The sequence below is a fragment of the Aythya fuligula genome, chromosome Z (genome assembly GCF_009819795.1).
Source record: "Aythya fuligula isolate bAytFul2 chromosome Z, bAytFul2.pri, whole genome shotgun sequence".
Classification (NCBI taxonomy): Eukaryota; Metazoa; Chordata; class Aves; order Anseriformes; family Anatidae; genus Aythya; species Aythya fuligula.
Window position 1 is genome coordinate 21,738,712 of NC_045593.1, and position 22,070 is coordinate 21,760,781.

General features: G+C 39.0%; 1 protein-coding gene across 4 annotated transcripts in view; it reads left to right on the top strand.

Annotated features, from left to right (window-relative positions):
- The first annotated feature begins 18,232 nt into the window (after positions 1-18,232).
- KIF2A (kinesin family member 2A) overlaps positions 18,233-22,070 on the top strand; it is a 53,218-nt gene continuing 49,380 nt past the window's right edge. For 3 of the 4 annotated variants that reach the window (XM_032205467.1, XM_032205470.1, XM_032205471.1), the window contains exon 1: positions 18,234-18,382. In XM_032205467.1, coding sequence (XP_032061358.1) covers positions 18,319-18,382 — 64 coding nt within the window. In that variant the 5' untranslated portion in view covers positions 18,234-18,318. Of the gene's footprint in view, positions 18,383-22,070 lie in introns of all 4 variants that reach the window. The other variant, XM_032205468.1, reaches the window with a different exon arrangement.

The following is a 22,070-nucleotide window of genomic DNA, read 5'->3' on the forward strand; positions in this document are numbered from 1 at the left end:
GTTCTGGCTGAATATGAGAAAATATTTATTTACTGTGAGGGTGACAGAGCACTGGCACAGGTTGCCCAGGGAGCCTGTGGAGTCTCCTTCTCTGGAGATATGCAAAACCTACCTGGATGCCATCCTGCACAATGTGCTCTAAGTGATCCTGCTCAGCAAGGGGTTTGGACTAGATGATCTCCAGAGGTCCCTTCCAACCTCAACCGTTCTGTGTGATTCTATGTCTGTGTGAATATACTTAAATAAAACATAATTTATGGAATGTAAATTTGTGGTATATTTTGGAGCTAGTAATTTAACTGAAAGGTTTTATTTAAGTATTATAAGGCAGTTAACCAGTGACAGCAAGCAGAAAATGGAATTTTCCAAGCTCCACTTTGAAGATTTTTCTCCCGATATTATACAAAACAAATTAGGTTCTTTCTAATAGAAACATAAATAGACTCTCGAATGTAGCAACCTCATTGTGCTGTGCTTTCAGGGAGCTTGTCAGCAGCTGTCTGATCAACTCTGATCTTGCTTCGCACTGTAAACTTCAAAGATGTTTTTTGTGGCTTGCAATAAAAATAAGTGTCAGACTCCAGCATTGACTGTTTCTGGTTGATGTCTTCTGGGAACAACATACTGCAGAAACACTGCCTATGGAAGCACTTGGTAAGACCCAAACAGTTTTGTTTCATGCTGTTCCAACAATTCCTATTTGTCCCTCTTGTTAGTTTTATCATTTAGTATTTTAAATACGTAATTTTCTCTCCAAACATGTATAGTGGCTTGAATGCCAAATTTGAAAAGTTTAACATTAGACATACCAACATCAGTCCACATTTGTTTTTAAATACTATAGCCCATATCTTCAACAGATCCCAACGTTGCAATGACTCTACTTCTTCTGTGTCATATTGTGTACTCATTTACACGGGTGATGTTCATCTGCCACCATTACAGAGTAGGGTTGGGGCTGATGAGAAAAGAACGCTTCCCACAGCAAAACACCAACTTTAGATTTTTTGAAAGCTGCACAGCTTTCTCAAGTTTTTCTTTGGCAAATAATAATTTTACTCCTATTCTTGATTTAAGCAGCAATCCCAATCCTCACAGCTGGCATTTGAGTCAACTCCCAGAGACATCAATTAGAAACCTACTTAGGCTAGAGTCATATCTTGGTTGAAAGCTCTCTCTGCAAATAATTGACTGGGATGTGACTTGCCCTCTCTGCAGACACCATGAAGACATGAGTGTCCATTATCTATGTACAGAACCTTTAGAACAATACATAATTAAATATCATTAGGTTGTTCATAAGTAATAGAAAAGTTGTCAGCATCACAGAACATCAAAAGCTTTTTAAGAACATTAACAGCATGTGTATAATGGTATATGTGCTCCAAAGATGTGCTCCAAACATGTTAAAGGGCGGTAAAAAGGAATTTAAGAAATTATTATTATTTTTTTATGTGCACTTATGTGCAATTCATTTATTGTTGCAGTATGATTGTCCCATGGAATATATATTCATGTTCTATGTTAACCAAATGAGATATTATATATTATGTATTTTTATGCTAATTTGTTGTAAAAATAATGACTGGTGAGTTGTTACAGTGACATAAAATATGAGTACATTTCACACACAGTATGAGTTTGCCAAGGTCACTTGTATTCTTGTAAAGCATTTTAAAATAAAGATCCATATGTAAATGGTATTCATTTTAGGTACTAGTGAGCACAAAGATATTTAAAATAGACAGAATTCCCGTGTAATGTGGAAAGTTTAGTCAGTGCTGGTTTCACCGGATTAAAAATCAATACATCTTTTTGGTGCTGTGACCAATTTAGATAAAGTGATCCAGATACTAGTTATGGATACTCAAGATACTCAAAATGGAGATTGACTGAGCAATCCTATGAGCAGTTGTTTTTGTTGGGCCAAGTTCTGGAAAGACCGATATGGCAACAAATGATTTCCAGGCACAAAATAGCCTTGCACATGCATACCATGTCTCTAAGGATGTAAACAAAACAAAGCCTGTGCAACTAAAATGATGAGGTGAAATGCAGAGAGAGGAAAGGAATCTTTCCCTATGCCATTCTTGGTATTTTCTCCCATGGTTTTTAATATTTTTGATGTTTGGGGTTCTGAAGTAGTGCTGAAACAAGCGTAATTACACTGTATGAAGCTACTGCAGTTACATTCATTGTTTCTTCTTATTAAAAAGAAAACTTTAATCTCAGAACATGTACAGAATGTTCAAAAAAAAATCTAGGCCATAAGAATATTCAGGATAAATTTAAGCTACAAGGCAATGACAGTTTCTTCTTAATCTATGAAAGACGATTTCTTTTCATGTATCCAAAATGATCTGTACTGTTCAGTTTTAAAATTCAAAAGCTTTTTCTTCTCAAAAAGGAGTAAAACTCCCAAATTCTTTTCCAGAATATTAACTAGTAAGTGGACTATCTTAAGGTGGTCTCAGTCATCTCTTGGGAGATACTGTCTTTCTCAGCTATACTGCTTCCAGATATATTTGCCAAATGAAAAGGGAGTTGGTACCCACTCTCAGAATTTTATCAAAACTTATCACAATAGGGTAAATATTATTATCTTGGTCAAGACAGTTTATTGCAATTTAAGCATTTAAAAATCTTAAAATATACAAAAATATTATTTGAATATGCTGGATTTGTATTTCTTTGAACTGTTCTTAGAAATGCATTCTATAATCTTTGCTTGTATATCTCTTATACATTTATGCCTCTTTCTTTTAAGTCATCTTCGCTAAACAAAATTATTCTTGCCATAGATTGAATAATGACCCTAATTCATCCATAGTCCTAGAATCTATTTTTATTTCTTTTCTACTCATTGCCATCTTCCAGTCATGTCTGTTAATGACAACAGAAATGGTGTGCAACACAGATAAATTGTCCTCAATGACTGTAACTACAGATTATACTATTCAGCAGTAAAATCTAAAAACTTATTTTCAGTATAGAAATGATACTTAAGAAATGCTGATTATGAATATAATATTGTTTCTAACTGGGTATGTGTTATTTTTTGTGTTATTTCCTGTTATTTTTATATTAAGGAATGAGTTTTCCTTTTCTAATTTAGACTTATTCAGACATTTATTTTTTTTCCATTAATAGTGCTTAGACTTAGCCTTGCAAGCACTATCAAATTCTTTAAAAGACAGAATTAGTACACTTCAAGGATTAAGTTTGAATTTAAATATTATATTTAGCACTTCACATAAAGGCAACCCAGTTCCAAAAATATTATCAGTAAAATTCCATATATGGTCACAAAATATCACTTTATTTGAAGGATTCCTTGTATCATGAGCATTCTCAGATCTAATTCAGATTTAATTCTACACAACCCGGGAGGAAATCTAGAAACCCATTTTCCACTTAAAGCACTGAGGAAATTTGAGAAATATGTAATTATATAGGAAACCTGCCCTTAAAAAGCTTCTGAATTCTGATTGATCCTGCAGACTGGTCATCTCTATCTTACTGTAAACTCCATTTGAACATAGTTTCTGACTGTCTTTCAAGGACTTAAATCTCAAATGATAGTGATAACTGACTGATCACTGTCAACACTGTGTATCACTAATTTACTTGGTGTTTAAACAAGAAGACACCCATTTTTCTTGAGGTCTCTTCCAACCTAGAAATTCTGTGATTCTGTGATTTTGAAAATGCATCTTTGATGCTGGCCTGGCTGAAGCTAATAAAAACAATTTTCATTTTGAGCAGCTAGGTTTGAGTTTGAAAAATTCTCAGACAACAGAAAATAGAAATCATTGCTAATGACTTTAAAACTAAAGATACTGAAGAACATTACAAAACTGGAATTTTAGGAAAGTATGTTACATTTACAATGGATTTTGAGAAACACTACTTCCAGAGCCTGCTGAGGAGCTTGTCTGGAAAGTAGCTGGAACTGCATCATGTAATATAAGGAAACATGAAATATTTGTAGAAGATAAAGAGGGTAAAATGAATATGCAAACAATTTCTCCTGCTGGGTCTCACAGAAAAGGATTGGGATGACTTCTTGACGGAGCACCATCAGGATGCTTGGGAACGAGGGAGAACCTGCCACACTTCACAGTGCAGATGACTTGTAATCTGAAAGAAGTGGAGTCAAGATCCACATCTCTGTTTACTTTCATCAGTGAGAAGCATATCATTAATCTCTATATTTTCCAGTTTTAGTACTGGTATATGATAGATCTGTTGTTCTTCTGTCCAATGCCAACGGTTTTTTAAGGGCGGATAAATGTTTGTCCTGTACTTTGGATACTCATAGTCCTATAAAAATGCTACGCACAACTATCAATATAAAACCTGAGGAGTAGCATGTCTTAATTTTATTTTTTTTTCTTTAACTACATAACTTCAGGAAATGAGCTTATAGGGAAAATCGTACATCCAATGGCAGTCATAATAAAAATAAAATAAAATAAAATAAAATAAAATAAAATAAAATAAAATAAAATAAAATAAAATAAAATAAAATAAAATAAAATAAAATAAAATAAAAAGTTGACAGCCCTGAAGTTATTAATTTATTTTTGAGACTGTTTCAACAGAAAACAGAGAGAAAGATCTGAGGAGAAAGAACTCCTTTAAAACTGTTTCAGAACATATCATTGGAAAGGATACAGTTCTTTTTAGTAATAAACCGCGACTGAGTAGTGGGAAATATAATACCATTTTGATAAGCACCTTCTTCTTCCATGGAAACAAAAATCAAGCTCATGATTTTTTATTCTTCACATGACAAGAGTTTCTTTTCTTATCTTCCCTGTAGCCTTCTTGTGTACTTCACAATTTCCTCATTGATTTTTATAAATCTGTTTCTGAGACAGTTGAACAGGTAAGTTCCTGTTCCCCTCATGCCTCCTGTTGTGTTAGTAACTGAGATATGGGCTAAAGGAGAGTCTTGTAGAGAAGGACCAGAAAGCTTTTTTCAATTCATTTTTTTTTCTATATTTTTTCTTGTTGTTGAAATCTAAATTTTCTAGAGAAAAGTGCTGTCATTTGTGTATGCATTCCTGCTGATGCACTGTAGCAACAGTGAGAATAATGAAGGCCACACAGATAAAGCTCAAATGAGGATCAAGCTGAAGGTTTATATCCACAGAGACTGAGAAACAATGTCAGAAAATGCAATTTGTCTGACAGAAATACTTTTTTTCTGATAAATCTTTGAAATGTTGATAGAATTTCACCTAGAGGGAAGCTTCCCATCTTAATTAAGTGATATAATACTGGCAATGCTCAGTATGAACTGCTGAGCTTTGAAAGCAGAACCTCTCAATAAAGAAAAAACAGAAAATGTGTAAAAGCTCTTAGGTAATGAATCACAGCCTTGAATTAACAGAGGTACTATGTTCATCAGCAGGGGTTGGTGAGATTCCTTAGTAAAACACAAGGCTATGATGTGTGAATATTTACCTCAGTAAACAGTGCTGCACTGTGTTATTTATATTGCTGATTGCAACCAGAGCAGGTTATATCGACAGTAGGATGACTGCAGTCTTGAACATACAACTTTGTATGCAACAATTCCACTCACAATGATATGTATACCAACTGGTCATTGAAATTCTATGGACTCTCAATACCAGGTACAAACTTGTGCAGCATAAGGAGGATGTGAAATGCTCATCTTCTGCCAGTACTTGTATTTCCTTCTCAATCACTGTATGTAGGTTGGAGGCCTACTCACACCTCAGTTTTCCTGGGGTACAAGAAACAAACATGGGCCATAGAGTCAAAATTGGTAATTGGTTTCATTTTCCAGGTGCCAGTTTATATCTGAAAGGCAAATTTAACCCCATCAGAAAGAAGGCAGCAGAGATGACACTAGGGTTAGTGGAGTTGTGTTGCTTGGATCTGCGGAGGTCCACTGACTTTCCAATTGGGGTCCATAACTCTGTACGGTGCTGAAGTCCTCACATCAGTTAAGATCACCAGTTTAAGGGTCATTAGTCTAAGTAAAAATCAGCTTCTAGAGGATGTCTTAGTTTTGTTTATACAGGCCTAGTGGACACTCTGCTTCCCTGATGCACCAATGGTTTCTGTTTAGATAAATTTATCTACCAACCAGTTTCCCATACCCGGTGGTGCTGAGTCATCCCTTTGGTACAACTTGCTTCAACCTGCCATTTTTTCACTCATTTTAAATAAGCTTTTCTCATAATGCTGCATTATCTACTATGATCACAGGCTTCTGGCGTGGCAGGTATCTTGCAGTGACACAAGTTTTCTTTACAAACTAGTCTGATACAAGCAGTTTGTGCTCATATCTGCAATGGCAGATCAATAAAATGAATTATTATTACAAATAATAAACAAACAGAATTGTGTGAATACACTGGAACTCCACTTTCAAAAAAAAAAAAAAAAAAAAAAAGCAATACACTGATCATGGATCTACTATGGATCTGCTAACTGGCATCATCATCCAGGGGTGTTCTGTTTGCCCCTTGTTTTGTGGACACTGGGACATAGTGGAAAGACTGCTTAACTAAAATCCCCTCTTCCCCAGGAAGCTGAGTTCCCATAGTTGCCTTTGTTATTAGATTGTGAAGAATTAGTTACTTCAAAGATATTTTTTTCACTTTTTTTTTCTTCTTGGTAGGCTTTTTTTTTTTTTTAATAGTTAATCACATCTACAAACAAAAGGCTACAGCCATATAACATAACACGTGGAAACTAAACATTCTCTAACATATGTGACAACTTCTTGGGTTGCAACTGGGGTGAGGGGGGGGGAAGGGAGCGGGGGAGACAGGGGAAGCCCATCTATCTCCATTTCCTCATTTCTCAGTATATTAGTTTTTGTTCAGCAATTCTTTCTTCTCTGTGGATAAGCAATGTGCAAAAACACTTTAACTTTTTGTGTAACCCTTTTTTACTTGGGAGTTAATATAAAGAATTTGTAAATTATGAATGGAAGAAAGTTGCAGCATCGAATTTTGTTTTCTTCATAACTGAGATCTGTTATTTTGCTATTTGTTTCGTATCAATGGCTATTGTCCTGTGACCAACAGAAAGGAGCTAATGGGAAAGCTTCTCACTTAGCTGTACAAGTACTGCACATCATGGAATTGCTTGCTTTTGTCGGGTTTTGTCTGCTGTTTCTTGTTTTCTTAGCTGAGATTATAACCTCAGAATTAGAAATGAAATATGATAGTAACTGTAACAACCTCAGTAATTACTAACTAACTTCATTTTAATGCCCCTGAAGGGCACTTCAGTGGTTTTGTACATAATTATTTTGAAAAAAAAAAAAAGGCCTCCACCTCTTCTGCTAACATATTGAAAGGCAGGGATTCTTTCCTCAGATGTCTTAGTACAGGCACGCCCAAGTTATCAGGTAAATCATAAGGGTGTTGGTTGAATACACAATATGAAATGTATTGCTAAGATAAGAACAGCCATGAAGTTCAAATGTAGTCTGTTAACCTAGGTGGGGGAAAGGCTTTAGACTGGAGGAAAAGGATTTGACATGAGTGTAATAGAAACATAAGGCTGCAAGGATGTGAAAGAGGTCATCTAGTCTACCCACCTGCTCATAGGCAAGGTATATACCATCTCTAAGAGGTATTTAATCTGTTCTTGAATCACCTTCACCAGAGAATTATGGCAAACTCCTGTATAATCTGATTCAGTGCTTAACTATGCTTAAAGCATGCTTAGATACTAAGGTGTTGTTGTTTTGTTTTATTTATTTTTTTTTTCCTAAACCATATCCTAATCCTAGAAATCATTTCCAGGCACATGAAGGAAAACAAAATCACCAGAAGTAGTCAGCATGAATTCCCCAAGGGGAATTCATGTCTGACCAACGTGATAAGCATCTATAACAAAATGACAAGCCTGAGGGATGAGGGGGAGGGGCACTGAATATTGTCTTTGTGGATGTCAGAAAGGCCTTTGACATGGTGCCCTGTAAGATCCTCATAGAGAAGCAGCTGAAGCATGGACCGGATGTGTAGACAGTGAGATGGATCAAAAGCTGGCTGAATGGCTGGACACAGAAGGTAATGGTTAGTTGTGCAAGTCTAGTTAGAAGCCAGTAACGAGCGGAGTACCCTGGGGGCCAATACTGGGTCCAGTCCCATTTAATTTCTTCATTAGTGATCTGGACAATGGAATAGAGTGCATTCTCTGCTAGTTTGCAGATCACACAAAACTGGGAGGAGTGGCTGACTAACCAGAGGCCTGTGCAGCCATTTGGAGGGACCTTGACAGGCTGGAGAGAGAAACTGGCAAAAATTGCGTGAAGTTCAACAAGAAGAGCAGAGTCCTGCACCTGGGGAGGAACAACCCCAGCACCAGGACAGGCTGGAGGCCACCCAGCTGGAAAGCAGCTCTGCAGGAAGGGACCTGGGGGTTCTGGTAGATGCCAAGCTGAACAGGAGTCAGCAAGGTGCCCTTGCTGCTAGGAAGGCTGATGACATTCTTGGCTGCATTAGGCAAACTATCACCAGCAGGTCAAGAGAAGTGATCCATCCCACTCAGCATCAGTGAGGCCACACCTGGAGTATTGTGTCAAGTTCTGGGCCCCCTAGCAAAAGGCAGACATGGACATAGTGGAAAGAGTCAGTAAAGGGCCACCAAGATGATGCAGGGACTGAAGCATCTCTCCCATGAAGAGGGCCTGAGAGAGCTGGGACTGCTCAGCCCGGAGAGCAGGGGGATCAGGGGTTCTCACCAAGGTCTATAAATGCATGAATGGAGGGTGTGAACAGGACAGAACCAGGCTCTTTTCAGTGGTGCGCAGTGCCAGGACAAGAGGCGATGTGCACAAACTGGAACACAGGAGGTTCCCTCTGAACATCAAGAAGTACTTCTTAACTATATGGGTGATGGAGCACTGGCACAGGTTTCCCAGAGAGGTTGTGGAGTCTCCTTCTCTGGATATCTAAAAAGTGCACCTGGATATAGCTCTGATCAACCTGTTCTCAGCGTCCTTGCTTGAGGAGTGGGGGTGGATCAGATGAGCTCCACAGGTCCCTTCCAACCTCAGCCATTCTGTGATTCTGTGATTACTTACCCAGATCTTTGTGGACACAGCAATTGGTTGCCATCACCTCAGCGCCTTCACATACAGGAAGAGGCTATCCAGTCTTTCTGAATGAAAGAAGAGTCCAGCTTTTCCAGCCTCTTCTCAGAAACCATCAGGTGATGGTTTCAAATAACTGATTATATCATGTGCCCTTCCTATGAACCCTCTTTCATTTGCTTTGATCTTTTCTTAATTCCTGCTGTCTACAACTGGAAGTGAGGCCTCAATACTGCTGTGAAAAGCAAAACAGATACCTTTCTGGTTTTTCCCATGTTATGAATTCATCTGACCTGCACAGAGCTGCTTTTGAAAGAGCATGACACTGGGTTGTATTCATCTTGCTCACAGGATAAACCAGGGGAATTTTCAAAGAATTAGTATTGCATTATGGAGTAGAACATTTGAATATTCAGTTTCTGATTTGTGAGTCTAATATTGTTGTTATCATGTTTAATCTTGTTGATGTATTAATTCTTGGAAATTGTGATTTTTTTCCACATGCCCAGTATAGCAACTGGCTGCTTGTGTTGGATGCTCTTTTCAGCTGCTGTGAGAAGCAGTATGGGGCAAAGTTCCTTAGGTTCAGACAAAGTTTCTCTTTGAGGTTAAATTCTGGAGGTAATCACAATAGTGTCTACAGTTCTCTGCCTCTTTGGACTGCTCCTTCTTTTCAAACATCAGGATACAAAGAAAGAAAGAATGTAACTTTTGAAAAGAATCAGGCTTGAGAAAGAATATACATGTATCTTTTGGATGGGCTATGGAAGGCACTCCATAGGTTATTGTTATGAGCAAGTCCGAAGGGGCTAAAATTAAATTCATGCATCTTTCACAATTTGCCTGAATTTTCCTCAATGCTGTATTAATAAATAAATAAATAAAATTGAAATTTATTTCTACCTTTTCCAGAAGGAATAAGAAAAGTAAGAAATAACCTTCCTTATGGAAGTCTCTGGATAACTAGAAATGTATATGAATTCATTTATTTAAGCTGAAGGAAGAGAACAGCCTTAAAACACTGTCTATCCACATTCAGAACTACACATAAAAAGCATTTACCTCTTCAATATATTTTCCCTATACACGTACTACTTAGTTCAAGCACAAAATAATATGTGTATATATATATTTAAATATATTCTATTAGCTGAATCAAAAATATTTCAGTCACATTTCTTTCTGCATGCACTTGGTCTGGTCAGCTTGGAAACATCTGAATGCCTTTGTCTAGGTGAAATAACTTTGCACCAGACTCACAGTGTATCGAGGTGTGTTGATATTTCCAAAGGATTCCTATCCTTTGACATCAGTATCTGAGCATAACCACATCATGCCTTTTGTTGAGGCAAAGCATTTTCCTCAGACCGCCGCTACCCACAGCCCAGGATGCTGCCATTGTGATGCCAGTTCTAGCAAGACCCAGACCTGCTGTCTCTTCTTCTGGGTGGAGAAGAACTTGCCAAAGCATTGACTCCTGCTGGAGCCCTTCTATGCTGTAGTTAAATCTCACCGTAATATATTTTGATCCTGACTGGTGTCCTTTGCCTTGGAATCCATTCCACTGGAGTTTATTTCTCAGGAATTGGTGATATTTCTGTTAATCCATGCCACCTATTACAAAGAGCCAGGGTGAGTTGGGCTGCATCAGAAGCATGACCAGCAGGGCGATTCTCCCCCTCTACTCTGCTCTTGTGAGATCCCACTGGATTACTGCATTCAACTCTGGGATCCCCAGCACAAGAAGGACATGGAGCTCTCAGAGTGAGTCCAGAGGAGGGCCATGAGGATGATCAAGAGGCTAGAGCACCTCTCCTACAAAGACAGGCTGAGAGAGCTGGGGTTGTTCAACATGGAGAAGAGAAGCCCCAGGGAGACCTTCTAGAGGCCTTCCAGTAACTAAAGGGGGCCTATAGGAAAGCTGGGGAGGGACTCTGTCAGGGAGTGAAGGGAAAGAACAAGGGGGAATGGCTTTAAGAAAAAAGAGGGTAGATTAAATATTAGGAAAAAATTCTTTTCTCAGAGTGTGGTGAGGCAGTTGCACAGGTTGTCCAGAGAAGCTGTGGATGCCCCATCCCTGAAAGTGCTCAAGGCCAGGCTGGATGGGGCTTTGGGCAACCTGGGCTGGTGGGAGGTGTCCCTGCCCATGGCAGGGGATTGGAACTGGGTGATCTTTAAGGTCTCTTCCAATCCAAATCATTCTGTGATTCTACGAATCTCTGATTCATTAAATGTAAAGGAATCCTCAATTTCAGTATCATCTCACCTGTAACTGTATTGGGGTTAATATCTACTTTGTCAGGGAAGATACTGCAGTAATTTTTTCAAGTCCTAGTATTTTCATCTCATTGCTTTGTCAAAGTAAGAAGTAGTAAGACAGTTGCCTGAAAAACTGTTGGTTTATTCTGTCTTCTAAGTTTCATCATTTCTGAAACCTAGGGGGAAAAAAAAGTCTGCAAATACTTCTTTAATTAATATATAGAAAAATTATATATGGGTTGGCTAGCAACAGAAGACAGGACATTAGTAACTTTTAGCTTTTGTAATTATTACCTTAAGTAATTACAAGGTCAGGGATTTTTTATTTTATTTTATTTTATTTTATTTTATTTTATTTTATTTTATTTTATTTTATTTTATTTATTTTTTTATTATTTTTTACTTCAAGGACAAAACTGTAGGTTTACTATGATCATAACACATAAGATTTCTCTAAAGATAAGTAGCTTTTGTTATGATATTTTGAACACATCTTTATTATGATAAATGCAAGCAACTTAAATTGTCAAGAGCAGTATTGAACCAATAATCTGCATATATTATTCCCATCTTGTCTAAGGTGAAGTGATAGCATATGCAGTCAAATTTGCAAGGATATAAAAACTAATAAATCATTTAAACTTCTTTTTTTATATATATATTTCTTTGACATTATTGAAGTTAAAAACATGCATGCATACATTTGCAAGCAAACTTCTTAAATTTTCCAAGAAAAGCAAGAGTAAACATATATTTTAATTCAATTATCAGATGATTTCATTTTAAGAAAATAATTTTGTAGTGATGATTTTTTTTACAATCTTCTTTTGTTGTAGAAGATTTTATTCAAGCTTGTTATATGGCATAATACAAGTCTGCTTGACTCAAAATATGCCTGACTGCACCAAATTCTCTGTTGCAGAAGGATAGGGATAAAGAGTGCTGTTCTAATGACTTTGATTAAAAAAAAAAAAAAAAAGTCTATTTTTAATTTGTAAAATTATGCATCATTATAATTAGAAAGCATGCCTCTCTGTGCTTGATTTCCACAGCCAAGGTGCTAGCAGAAGGATCTGTAATGTCAGAGGTCTGTACAAGTGTTTAGAAGAAAGTTTAGGATGGCTGTTTTATCGTACTTATTTCATATGTTTACTATCTTCCAGGATATGTGGAATCAAACCCACTGACCTCCTGCAAACTGTCTGCCTTTAAAATATCCTTTTAGTTTGAATTTAGGTCCAGATTGCCTCATGATTGAGAATAAAACAAAACAAAACAAAACTACTTCAAATAGCACTCCTTTTTTTTTTTTTTTTGGTCTCCCTTCTGCAAGTTGTGGAACAGGCATGCTCTACACTGATTTTCTCATTCTCTGTGTGCATCACCATGCCCAGCACTTGTTTGGGTGTTGCCCAAGAATTACACAAGTACTTCTATTTAATTACACAAATGTTACACTACATTTATGGAAGGGCATTAGAAGGGAATAAAATCATAAACAAGCATGTAAACAATTTACATGAAATAAAATTCTACAATAAAAACGTGCTTAAATATGTTGTGCTAGAACAAAAATACCTTAGGTGCCTGCTATTGTTAATGCTGTGTGCTAATGATGCAGAAATATATAAAAAACTCCAGGATAACTTTAAAGAGCAAGTAAAAAAGCCACCCTGTTTTTATGAGGTCTAAATGACTTGCTGCAGAAGCCTTACTAGTGAGGCAAAGATGGGATCTAATCATTAGATTAAGCTACAAGGCAGATGCTTTCATGCTAAAACTATTTTCACCAGTAATACAACACAGGATATTTCCTCCTTTTTCATTCAGCTGAATAAGTCCAACTGGAACACTGTTTTACTAAAGACCCTTTGAGATTTCCCTTAACGTTTTCATGGAGTGAAAAGATAGGAGGAAAGAAAAGAAGAGCAGGATGAAGAGCAAATATCCATAGCATAGTTGTTCTGGTCTTATCTGTTGGCAGCAGGAGGCTTGGACGGATATACGGTTCATCTGCTTTTGCTCATGATTTTTCTGAAGTAGTTTGTTGTCTTTCAGGAATTCTGCCTGTGTTTCATACAACCAATAGAAAAGCATAATGAAATATGACCACAGTACTTAACTGCCTTGGGCCAGACACTCAGCAACAGCATTTGGAAGGAGTAAGAGAAAACATCACATGAGCCTCTTGTCTGTAGGTTCGTGCCCTGCTCTTTGGGACTACAAGCCAGGCAACAGTGACCATTAACACTGCCTACTGCAATAAGTGTGTCCAGTTTTGTAATTTTTCAGCACTTCTATCAATTTGTGACATTTGAACCAGCAATTTTTTTTCCAGATTGCCATTTTCAGATTAGTTACATGTTACGATTAATTCATCCAATGTCCACAAACAGTTATGAACATAGACAAGAGCAAAAGATCTTGTCATTGCAGTTGCAGATATAGAGCAGGAATGAAGGTTGTGGTAAGAGAGGGAAGAGTGCTTTTCCCAGATGTACGTTGTTTCTCTTACATCTTCTGCTTTGAGGAGTCAGCATGCATTCACACACTTCTTCACTTTTTGGTTCTTTATCTAGTATCCAGCAATGCTCTACCTTTCTGCATGTAGATGTTTCTTATGAATGCAGCTCATACTGGAATAATAAAGCCATAAGTGAGGTTTCAATTTTATCTTTGTATGTGCATTTGTTTTAGGGGCACATTTGTGTAACAATTTCTTTTCTCTATATTTTTGGCTGACCTTCCAAACTCATCAAAGTGTACCAAAGCATCTGTATGCAGAGTGATGTTTTTGATAACATTGGAGGTTCATGAGCCCCTCATTTTCTTAGCGTCTTTGGTCTGATCACGTACCCATATACCAGCCTTATGGATGCTGCTAGAAGGATTCTTCTGAGACTAGTCCTACAAGTATCTTAGGAAGCCACATGGAAATAAACTAGTAAAAGGAGAATATAATCATGAAAACATGTAAGCAGACCTCTGCATACCCATTCATGCAAACGAGTGGCTTTTGGAAAATCCTTCAATTTGTCCTTAGAGAGCATATTGAAATGCAACTAGAAAAGGCAAATAAGAAGGTATCAAAGTGGTAAGGGATAACACTGGTGACCAAAAGAGAAAATACAAGCTTTCGCTTGAATTTGTTCTGTTAGCAAAATACTGCTGAAGAACACCTTCTGATGTTGGCATGAATATCTCTATCCCATCAACAGCTCTTTTTAAGTTGTGCAACTGATATATGGCAAGTGTGTTTGAGTTTTGTTACAACAATTTCAGCACCTGTATTCTGTATTACACACATACTACTGTAATGCTCAGCCATATTTGTTCAAACCAGAAGGGCGAACCATCTATGTTGTTTCTAATATATAATTAGTTAAGTATAATCCCAAAATAATTGTTATTTAAATGAGTCATCGGTTTCATTTCTGAAGATAACCAGCAGAATCTTACAGTAGGCATTTAATGCAGTGGAATTTAGAGTGGATTTGTGGAAGACATAAGTTTAGTTGTGAAGATTTTGAGTGACATATTTAGAACATTTGAACTCTCAGGTAAGGTAGCTATACAAAGTTCGACTACTGCAACAATTTATCATTCAGATGTAGTTATATGAAAACCAGATTTTTATACTCCATAAAGCAGTGGCAAATACATTAAAATATTTCTTCCCTACAAGTAAGGTGGTTCTCCTCTTTTTATCATTTTCCGATAGCATTGTATAGTGCTATTACTCAAAAAGTGCTGTGGCCAGCAGAGGGTAGTTTTCAATAACAATGCAATACAGATGAAAAGATGCATAAAAGGAAAAAGAAGAACGATAAATAAATAAATAAATAAATGCAGGAAGGGAACTGTGAGACAGCTCATCTGTTACTGCTTTCACAAAGGTACCAAACTGGACAAAAAGGGTGTCAGCCTAACAGGGCAACTGGATTTTCAGACAGCTTCAGGCACCGCTTGCGCATTTACTGATTCTCAAGTAGAAAAAAATAATCTATTATTAATGTTGTACTTTCTTTATGTACTGAAACAGGAAACAGGTTATCATGATGACCAGAGAAGTTACAGTGCTATAGTGGCTTGTTTTTAACTTTGTTTCCATGTATATTAATATGTAGCTGATTTTTTCACATGCTTCTTTTACCTAACTGTTGACTGCCCTGCATACATGTTTAATACCTGTTGAAGTTATGCAACTAGAAGTCATAATTTCCAAGTAGAGTATGAAAAAGGAAACATTTCATGTATATATGATTACAAACTTGTGATATCATTAATTGTAATAATTCACTAATAGTGTGAAATAGTTCAAATATTTACTAATCAATCACTTTTAAGGCATCAAAGAGGGAGACTGGTATTCATAACTTGATTTGGACATCAAAATGCAATAAAGAATTTTAATTACTGCTGTTGTAATCGTGAAATACAGGCAGACGCTAGTGTCTGCTGAAAACTCAAGCATTCCTGCTACCAGATGAAACATACCTGGTAAATGATCATTTTCCATTACTTTTGGTGTCTTTCTAATCCAAAAGCAGTCAAAGTTTTGAACTGAAGGCCAAAGCTTCAGTAATTGTGTTATTTGTATGTGTTGTCCAAGAACACCAGGTACCGAGGCATCTTCTATTTAATACTGGATTGAGTATGTGTTTTTAATTGAATGTGTAAAAAGAGATATATATTTAGAATATTATGTAAGAAAAATGGTACTCAGGAGCACAGTTTTGGATGTAAACTTGATTTAAAACAAATCAAAACAATTAGAGATCTTTATTTGCATTAGAAAACTTTCTTTAATGCTTTGCCATTATTTAAAAATACTCAGACGTATTTATGACTACTGTTGTTCCTTCTCCAGATGAACACAAGCATTTTCTCATCACTGCTGACTTGCTCTATGAAAGCCTCCATGTGTGTTTTATGGCAATAGCAAATGTCTCAGTTGTCACAGAGTGTACAACAAAATAATAATTTAGGGCCTTTAAAGTGTCAGCTTTAAACTTTTATTTAAAGTTTGAAATATTCTAAAACAATTTTCTGGACTAAGGCCAAAGCACATCACAGATTTCAGGATCTACTCTAGATTTGATATGTACTTAAGTTTTTTCATGTAAGACTGCAATTTTATAAATACTTATGATTGTGTATATGTTTCTAAGACTGAATTTGTTTTTCTTAGTGAGATGGCCTGTATGCAAAATTAACCTTCCATTTATGCAGAGACAGGACTTAAATAATTGTCCAGAAAACTATAGTTACATATCAAAGCTTTCAGTTTAACCTTTATGAAAGACAGAGCAAATAGTATGAAAAATTACTTGTTATTTCTTATTCAAACATTTCAAATGAGGTGCTTTCCAATTACTCTGCACCTAATATAAGAATCTGAATATTTTTGTCTTTACTTTACAGAAAAATATCAGAAAAGGTTCAATTATATTGATCATAAATTTAACAGCCATACAGAGACAAAGCAAGTGGCTATCCAAATCTGACAAGGGTACTTATGCAAGACAAAGTTGGAATTTAAGTCTGTGTAGTAGAAATTGTGCAAAAAGAACATTACAAAATGTCAGTGCACATCACTGAAGTGCCATGGCTTGCAGTGAGCAGAAAAAAAATAATTTTTAATTCAACATTAACTTCTGCCTAATTTTTACATAACTAAAACATTTGTTGCATTTTGGTTTTATTTCAAAAATACCTATGGGTTAAAAAGAGCATGCATATCATTAACTCTATTATAATTAGAACAGGCCTTCTTAAAGGCATCATATTACTTGCATCAGATCTTTTTCAAAGTGATATTTCTTTGTGTTTGTCAATAGCCTCAATTAAACGGATAGTGACCAAACTAGAAAAGCAATGTAGTTTTGTCGGACCTTTCTTGCTGCCTTTAGTATCATACTTCCAGCACAAGTGCAATAAGGAATGAAGAACGCGATTCAGATTTGGACCTAAATTTCTCATGTGAACAATGAAGCTGGGCAAGGCAAGGATAAGAGTACGACATGGTTTTTAAGACTAAAACCAACCAAACAACAACAAAAACCACAGTGTCAAACTTTCACTCATCATTTATTTTTTTTTCCCTAGCAGTTCACCGAGAGGGTGGTTTGCATCATTCAGGGCCAACATAAATAGCAACCAAGTTGTGCAAGACAGTTGTTGCTGTTTAACTTTTTTTTTTTTTTTTTTTTTTTTTTTTGCCAGTTCCTCTTCTGTGTAGGTGTGTTATTTATGTACAAGCGTACAGAAAGCCTGCAGGAACCGGGAGCCACGAGCTGCGGACTTCGACTCCCTCTGGTCTCAGCAGGGATCAGGCGGAGGAGAGGGGGCGGTGGGCTGTGGGGGCTGCACCCCTTGCTGAGCCTCGCTGAGGCATTACCGGCTGCGGGCGGATTTTGGGGGGGGGATTATTTCTAATCTCCGGGCTCTGCCGTGCCACGGCGACGGGGCTGCGAGCTCAGCGGGGCTGCCCAAGGTGACAGGAGGAGAGCCCTGAAGGGAAGGGCGGCTTCAGCGCCGCACGGGGCTCGGCACCGCCCTCGGGGGGGACACCGAGGAGCCGGCGCCCCCTTCCCCTGAGGCGAGGAGGAGGAGGAGGAGGAGGAGGAGGAGGAGGAGGAGGAGCAGACCGTGACGCGAAGCGGCGCAGGCGCAGCGCCCGTTGTATCCGGCCGGCGCCTTTTCTCTCTTCCTTCTCCTGCCTCTCTCCCTCCCTCCCCCTCTCCCTCCCTCTCCCCGTCCCTCCTCCTCCTTCCCCCCCGTCCCTCCCGCTCCCTCCATCCCCTCCCACAGCCGCCGCCGCGGTCGGTGCCGCCGCCGCCTGTGCGCGCCCTGCCCTGTGCCCGCCCGCCCCCCACCACCACCTCCACCACCACCACCCTCCTCCTCCTCCTCCTCCTCCTCCTCCTCGTCGTCGTCGTCTCTCCCCGCGGCTGCCCCATGAGGCGATGGCAGCGGCCAACTTCGGCAAGATCCAGATAGGGATCTACGTGGAGATCAAGCGCAGCGATGGTCAGCGGCGGGCAGGGGAAGAAGGGGAGGGGAAGGGGCCGAGCCGAGCCGAGCCGCGCCGCGGGGACCGTGCGGGTGCCGCCGCCTGAGGCGCGGCGCGGGGCCCATTGTGTGCGCGGGGCCGGGGAGGGGCCGGGCCGGGCCGCGCTGCGGTTGCCAGGGGGAGCGCGGGCGGAGGGGCGGGGGCGCGGGGCCGGTGGGGACGGGGCGGCTGCGGCAGCGCCGGGAGGGGAGGGGAGGGAAGGGAGAGGATGGGGGGGGAAGGCCCCGGCCTTCCTCAGGGCTCCGCAACCTGCTGAGCCAGGGTGGGGTTCTGCGGGCGCCTTCTGGAAGGGCTTCTGTGCCCCCCCCCTACTCCTCCTCCTCCTCCCCTTCATCATCTCGCCGTACAATGACCGAACGCTGCTCGGGGGAGCGGGAGCTGGAGGTCAAAGGCTGGAGGCGGCGTGGTGTGGTCGTGAGGCAGGAAATGAGCAGCGAGGCTTTCTGCAGCCCGGCTGCCGCACGGCCCATCGTGCAGCGCTACCCTGCAATAAAAATCAGATGCTCGGTGTGCGCTGGACGCCGTGCTCAGCCCTTACCCCTCAATTTGTGCCTAATGGCTTGCGTGTCACGTGAAGGATCTGATAGGTCTGGCGCTTATTTGCATAGCTCCTGCAGATCTGTCTGAGGTTTCAGAAAACCTCACCAGAGCGACTCGAAAAACTGTTTTCCTGAGGCCTGCACCCATTTCTAATACACGTTACTGCCTGTTTTGGATGTTCTTTGGACAGTAAGACGTGACAATGCTTTGGTGTTTTTTTTTTTTTTTCCACTCTGCAGGGTTCTGCTCACTTCTGAAGTTAGAATTGAGGGCAGTAACTCTTCAACATAACAATACTTACTCTCATTGCTGTTAACAATTCACATATTTTGCTGTATCACATATGTGAAGTAGCGCGTTAAATATCTTACACATCAGCAATATACCAGGGGTTGTCTTCCCAGCAGTCATGCAGACGGTAGGGGCTTGAGCATTTACGTTGCCGTGGTCCTCATGTGAGCATCCACACGGCAGTGTTGTACCAGGGTTGGTGGGTCCTGGTTATTGCGGTGTTTTCTTGTTTTCCATCAGGGCTGCTGGATCACCAGATATGCAGAAGGGAGCATTTTGAGACAAATACCAAAGGCCAGCCCGCACTACATTGTATGTAGATTGCTTTGCCTTTCAGAAGGTAGGCTACCAACGTGGGCTGTGGTTGCACAAGCAATCAAGGTTGATCTTGGCTGCTTCTAACAAGATGCCTTTGCCAGTTGCGTTGTTCTTAGGAGCTCCATCTTGCATCCATTGTGGCCACTATTTTTATTCTGACGATTTAATTCACGATTTTATTCTGACGATTTAATTGCATGGAATTTGCAGACTTTTGGATATGGTAGTTTTCTGCAGGATTAGGGAGTTCAGATGATTCTCAGAGGGTCTGTGACCCCAAAAGGATCTGTGTGTAGGAAATATGTGGCTGGGAGAAAGTAGAGGTGTGAAGTATGACCTTCTCTGTCAGGAAGAGTGCACCACCTGCGTGTGCCCAACTTGGAACCTGTATCCCGGGTAGAACCAGGGCCATCTATCATACCAGCTACCTGAGGTAGAAAGCTTAGATGGTTTTAACCATCTAAGAAGCTTCTAGAGAAGGTGGTGCGTTGATTGGTCTGTTGTTCCGCACTTGTCTTGTTTTTAGGAATTCCTTTTTTAAAACTAAATTTATGCTTTGAGAGGTGAGTACAATAATTCTTTAAAATCTCCTTATTTATGTGTTCATTTGCTGAATAAAATAAAGTCCTGTTTTGTTAATGGGGTCATTTGAACAAGTATGCATTTTTTTCCCATCTGTCCACCAGTTATGCTAAAGGCTTTTTTGAATACAAAGCTTTATTAATTCCAGATAACTCTATTTTTCTTTAAATAAAAAGTAGAATGAAGAGAATAGCTTTTTTTTTTTTCAATAAAACATTGCTGTTAAAAGTCATCCATCTTTGCTACAAAAAAATTTCAAAGACATGTAAAACACAAGAAGTGTGAGAATGAGACCAGAACGTTCTGGAAAGAAATGTTACATATTCTGTCATTTTGAAAAGTTCTAATTAGGCTTAAGTGTTTAAGTGAGAGATTTCTTACAGGACTGTATAGAATATAGATGTTCTACAAATGAAAAGCATTATTAGAGCTCATGGCCAACAACATATGAAAACCAGCATTTGGATAAAACCCAACATTTTCTAGGATTGACGATGCATTGACGATGCAGAGCTGCTTGCTGTGTATCTGTTTTTTCTCAGTGGGTAAACATTGGTATAAATGTTGTCTAGAGTAACAGATAATATTTCCAATTATAATTACATGGGATAACTCATTATGTTCATGTAAGAGCGTATCAAGTGGTCACCTCGTTTGGATTTTAATAATCATTTCTGATACTGAAATTTACTATTTATCTAAGTACAGTTTATTTATGTTACTTGAAATAAGCCTTGGTAATTTGTCTTGGAAACAGGGAAGAACTCGTTTGTTTTAGATTGTGAATTTCTAACAATGGACTGTGTTTCTAGTCATGAAAAATGTGCCTTATCACACAGAAGAGTGAGCCAGAACGTAGCTGCGAGATCAGCTGTGAGGGTGGTTCCTCCTGTCCAGAAGATGCGCCGTTCCCAGGTCTAGACATGGGTATTTGTCTGGTGATGAATTCCCCTTACCCAAATAATAATAGCCCACTGCTTTGCAAGTGAACTTATCCCCACATCTTGTGTGTTATCCAATTAATGATGACAAAGACCTGTATAATTACTTGGAGAAAAAATGTCTTTTTTTTTTCTTTTTTTCCCCATAAATTCAGTCTTTTGCTGAAATAGGATAAATCTGTCTTATGCCCTGCAGACCTCCGGTAGGCTAATTGGTATTTCCCCTTTACTTTTCCAGTCCAGTTGTGTTCTGCCCATTTCCTCCTCAGGCTGTTCCTATCCTCTCCATCTTGGCAAATCTGAAATACTACCTAGAAGAACAGAGAAATTAATTACATATTTGCTCATTTGGAGAGGAGTGGAATACAGTGGTGGTGTCGCTGTCGGAAGTAAAGCGGCAGATGAGGAGAAAGGACCTTCTGGTAATTGGGGAAAGTGAAGATTTGACAAAAACTCCAGGAAAAGAAAAAGGGTGACTTCTTTTCATTTTTACAGATTTGATGGTTAATCACATGAAAAAGAAAGATTGTGAGCTTTTGTTCATTTTTATTTATTTATTTATTTTCATGATAGAATAACAGTAGAAGTGTTTGAAGTAGCCAGTGTTTGAAGGAGAAAACTTAAAACTTAAAAAAGGAAAATAAACTTGGAACTGTTTTCACATGGAGTTTATTACCACAGGACGTGGATGCTGGAAGCCCAGCAGAATTTTAGGGAGGATGTTGGTATGGGTGATAGGAATATCCAGCTTTGTAACAAAGCTTAAACAAAATACACCACCCATTGTAAAAGGTAGTTTCTGTTCTACCCGAGCCTGTAGTTTAAATAACCTGTAACTGATGGGAGGCAGGAGAAAATCTTGCCTGTGGCTGTGTTATTTTGTAATTGCCTACTTAGGAATTTTTTTTTTTCAACTTGTCTCTGAAGCAGCTGAAACTGGTCATGGTCAAAGATAATCCATCTAGTTCAAAAC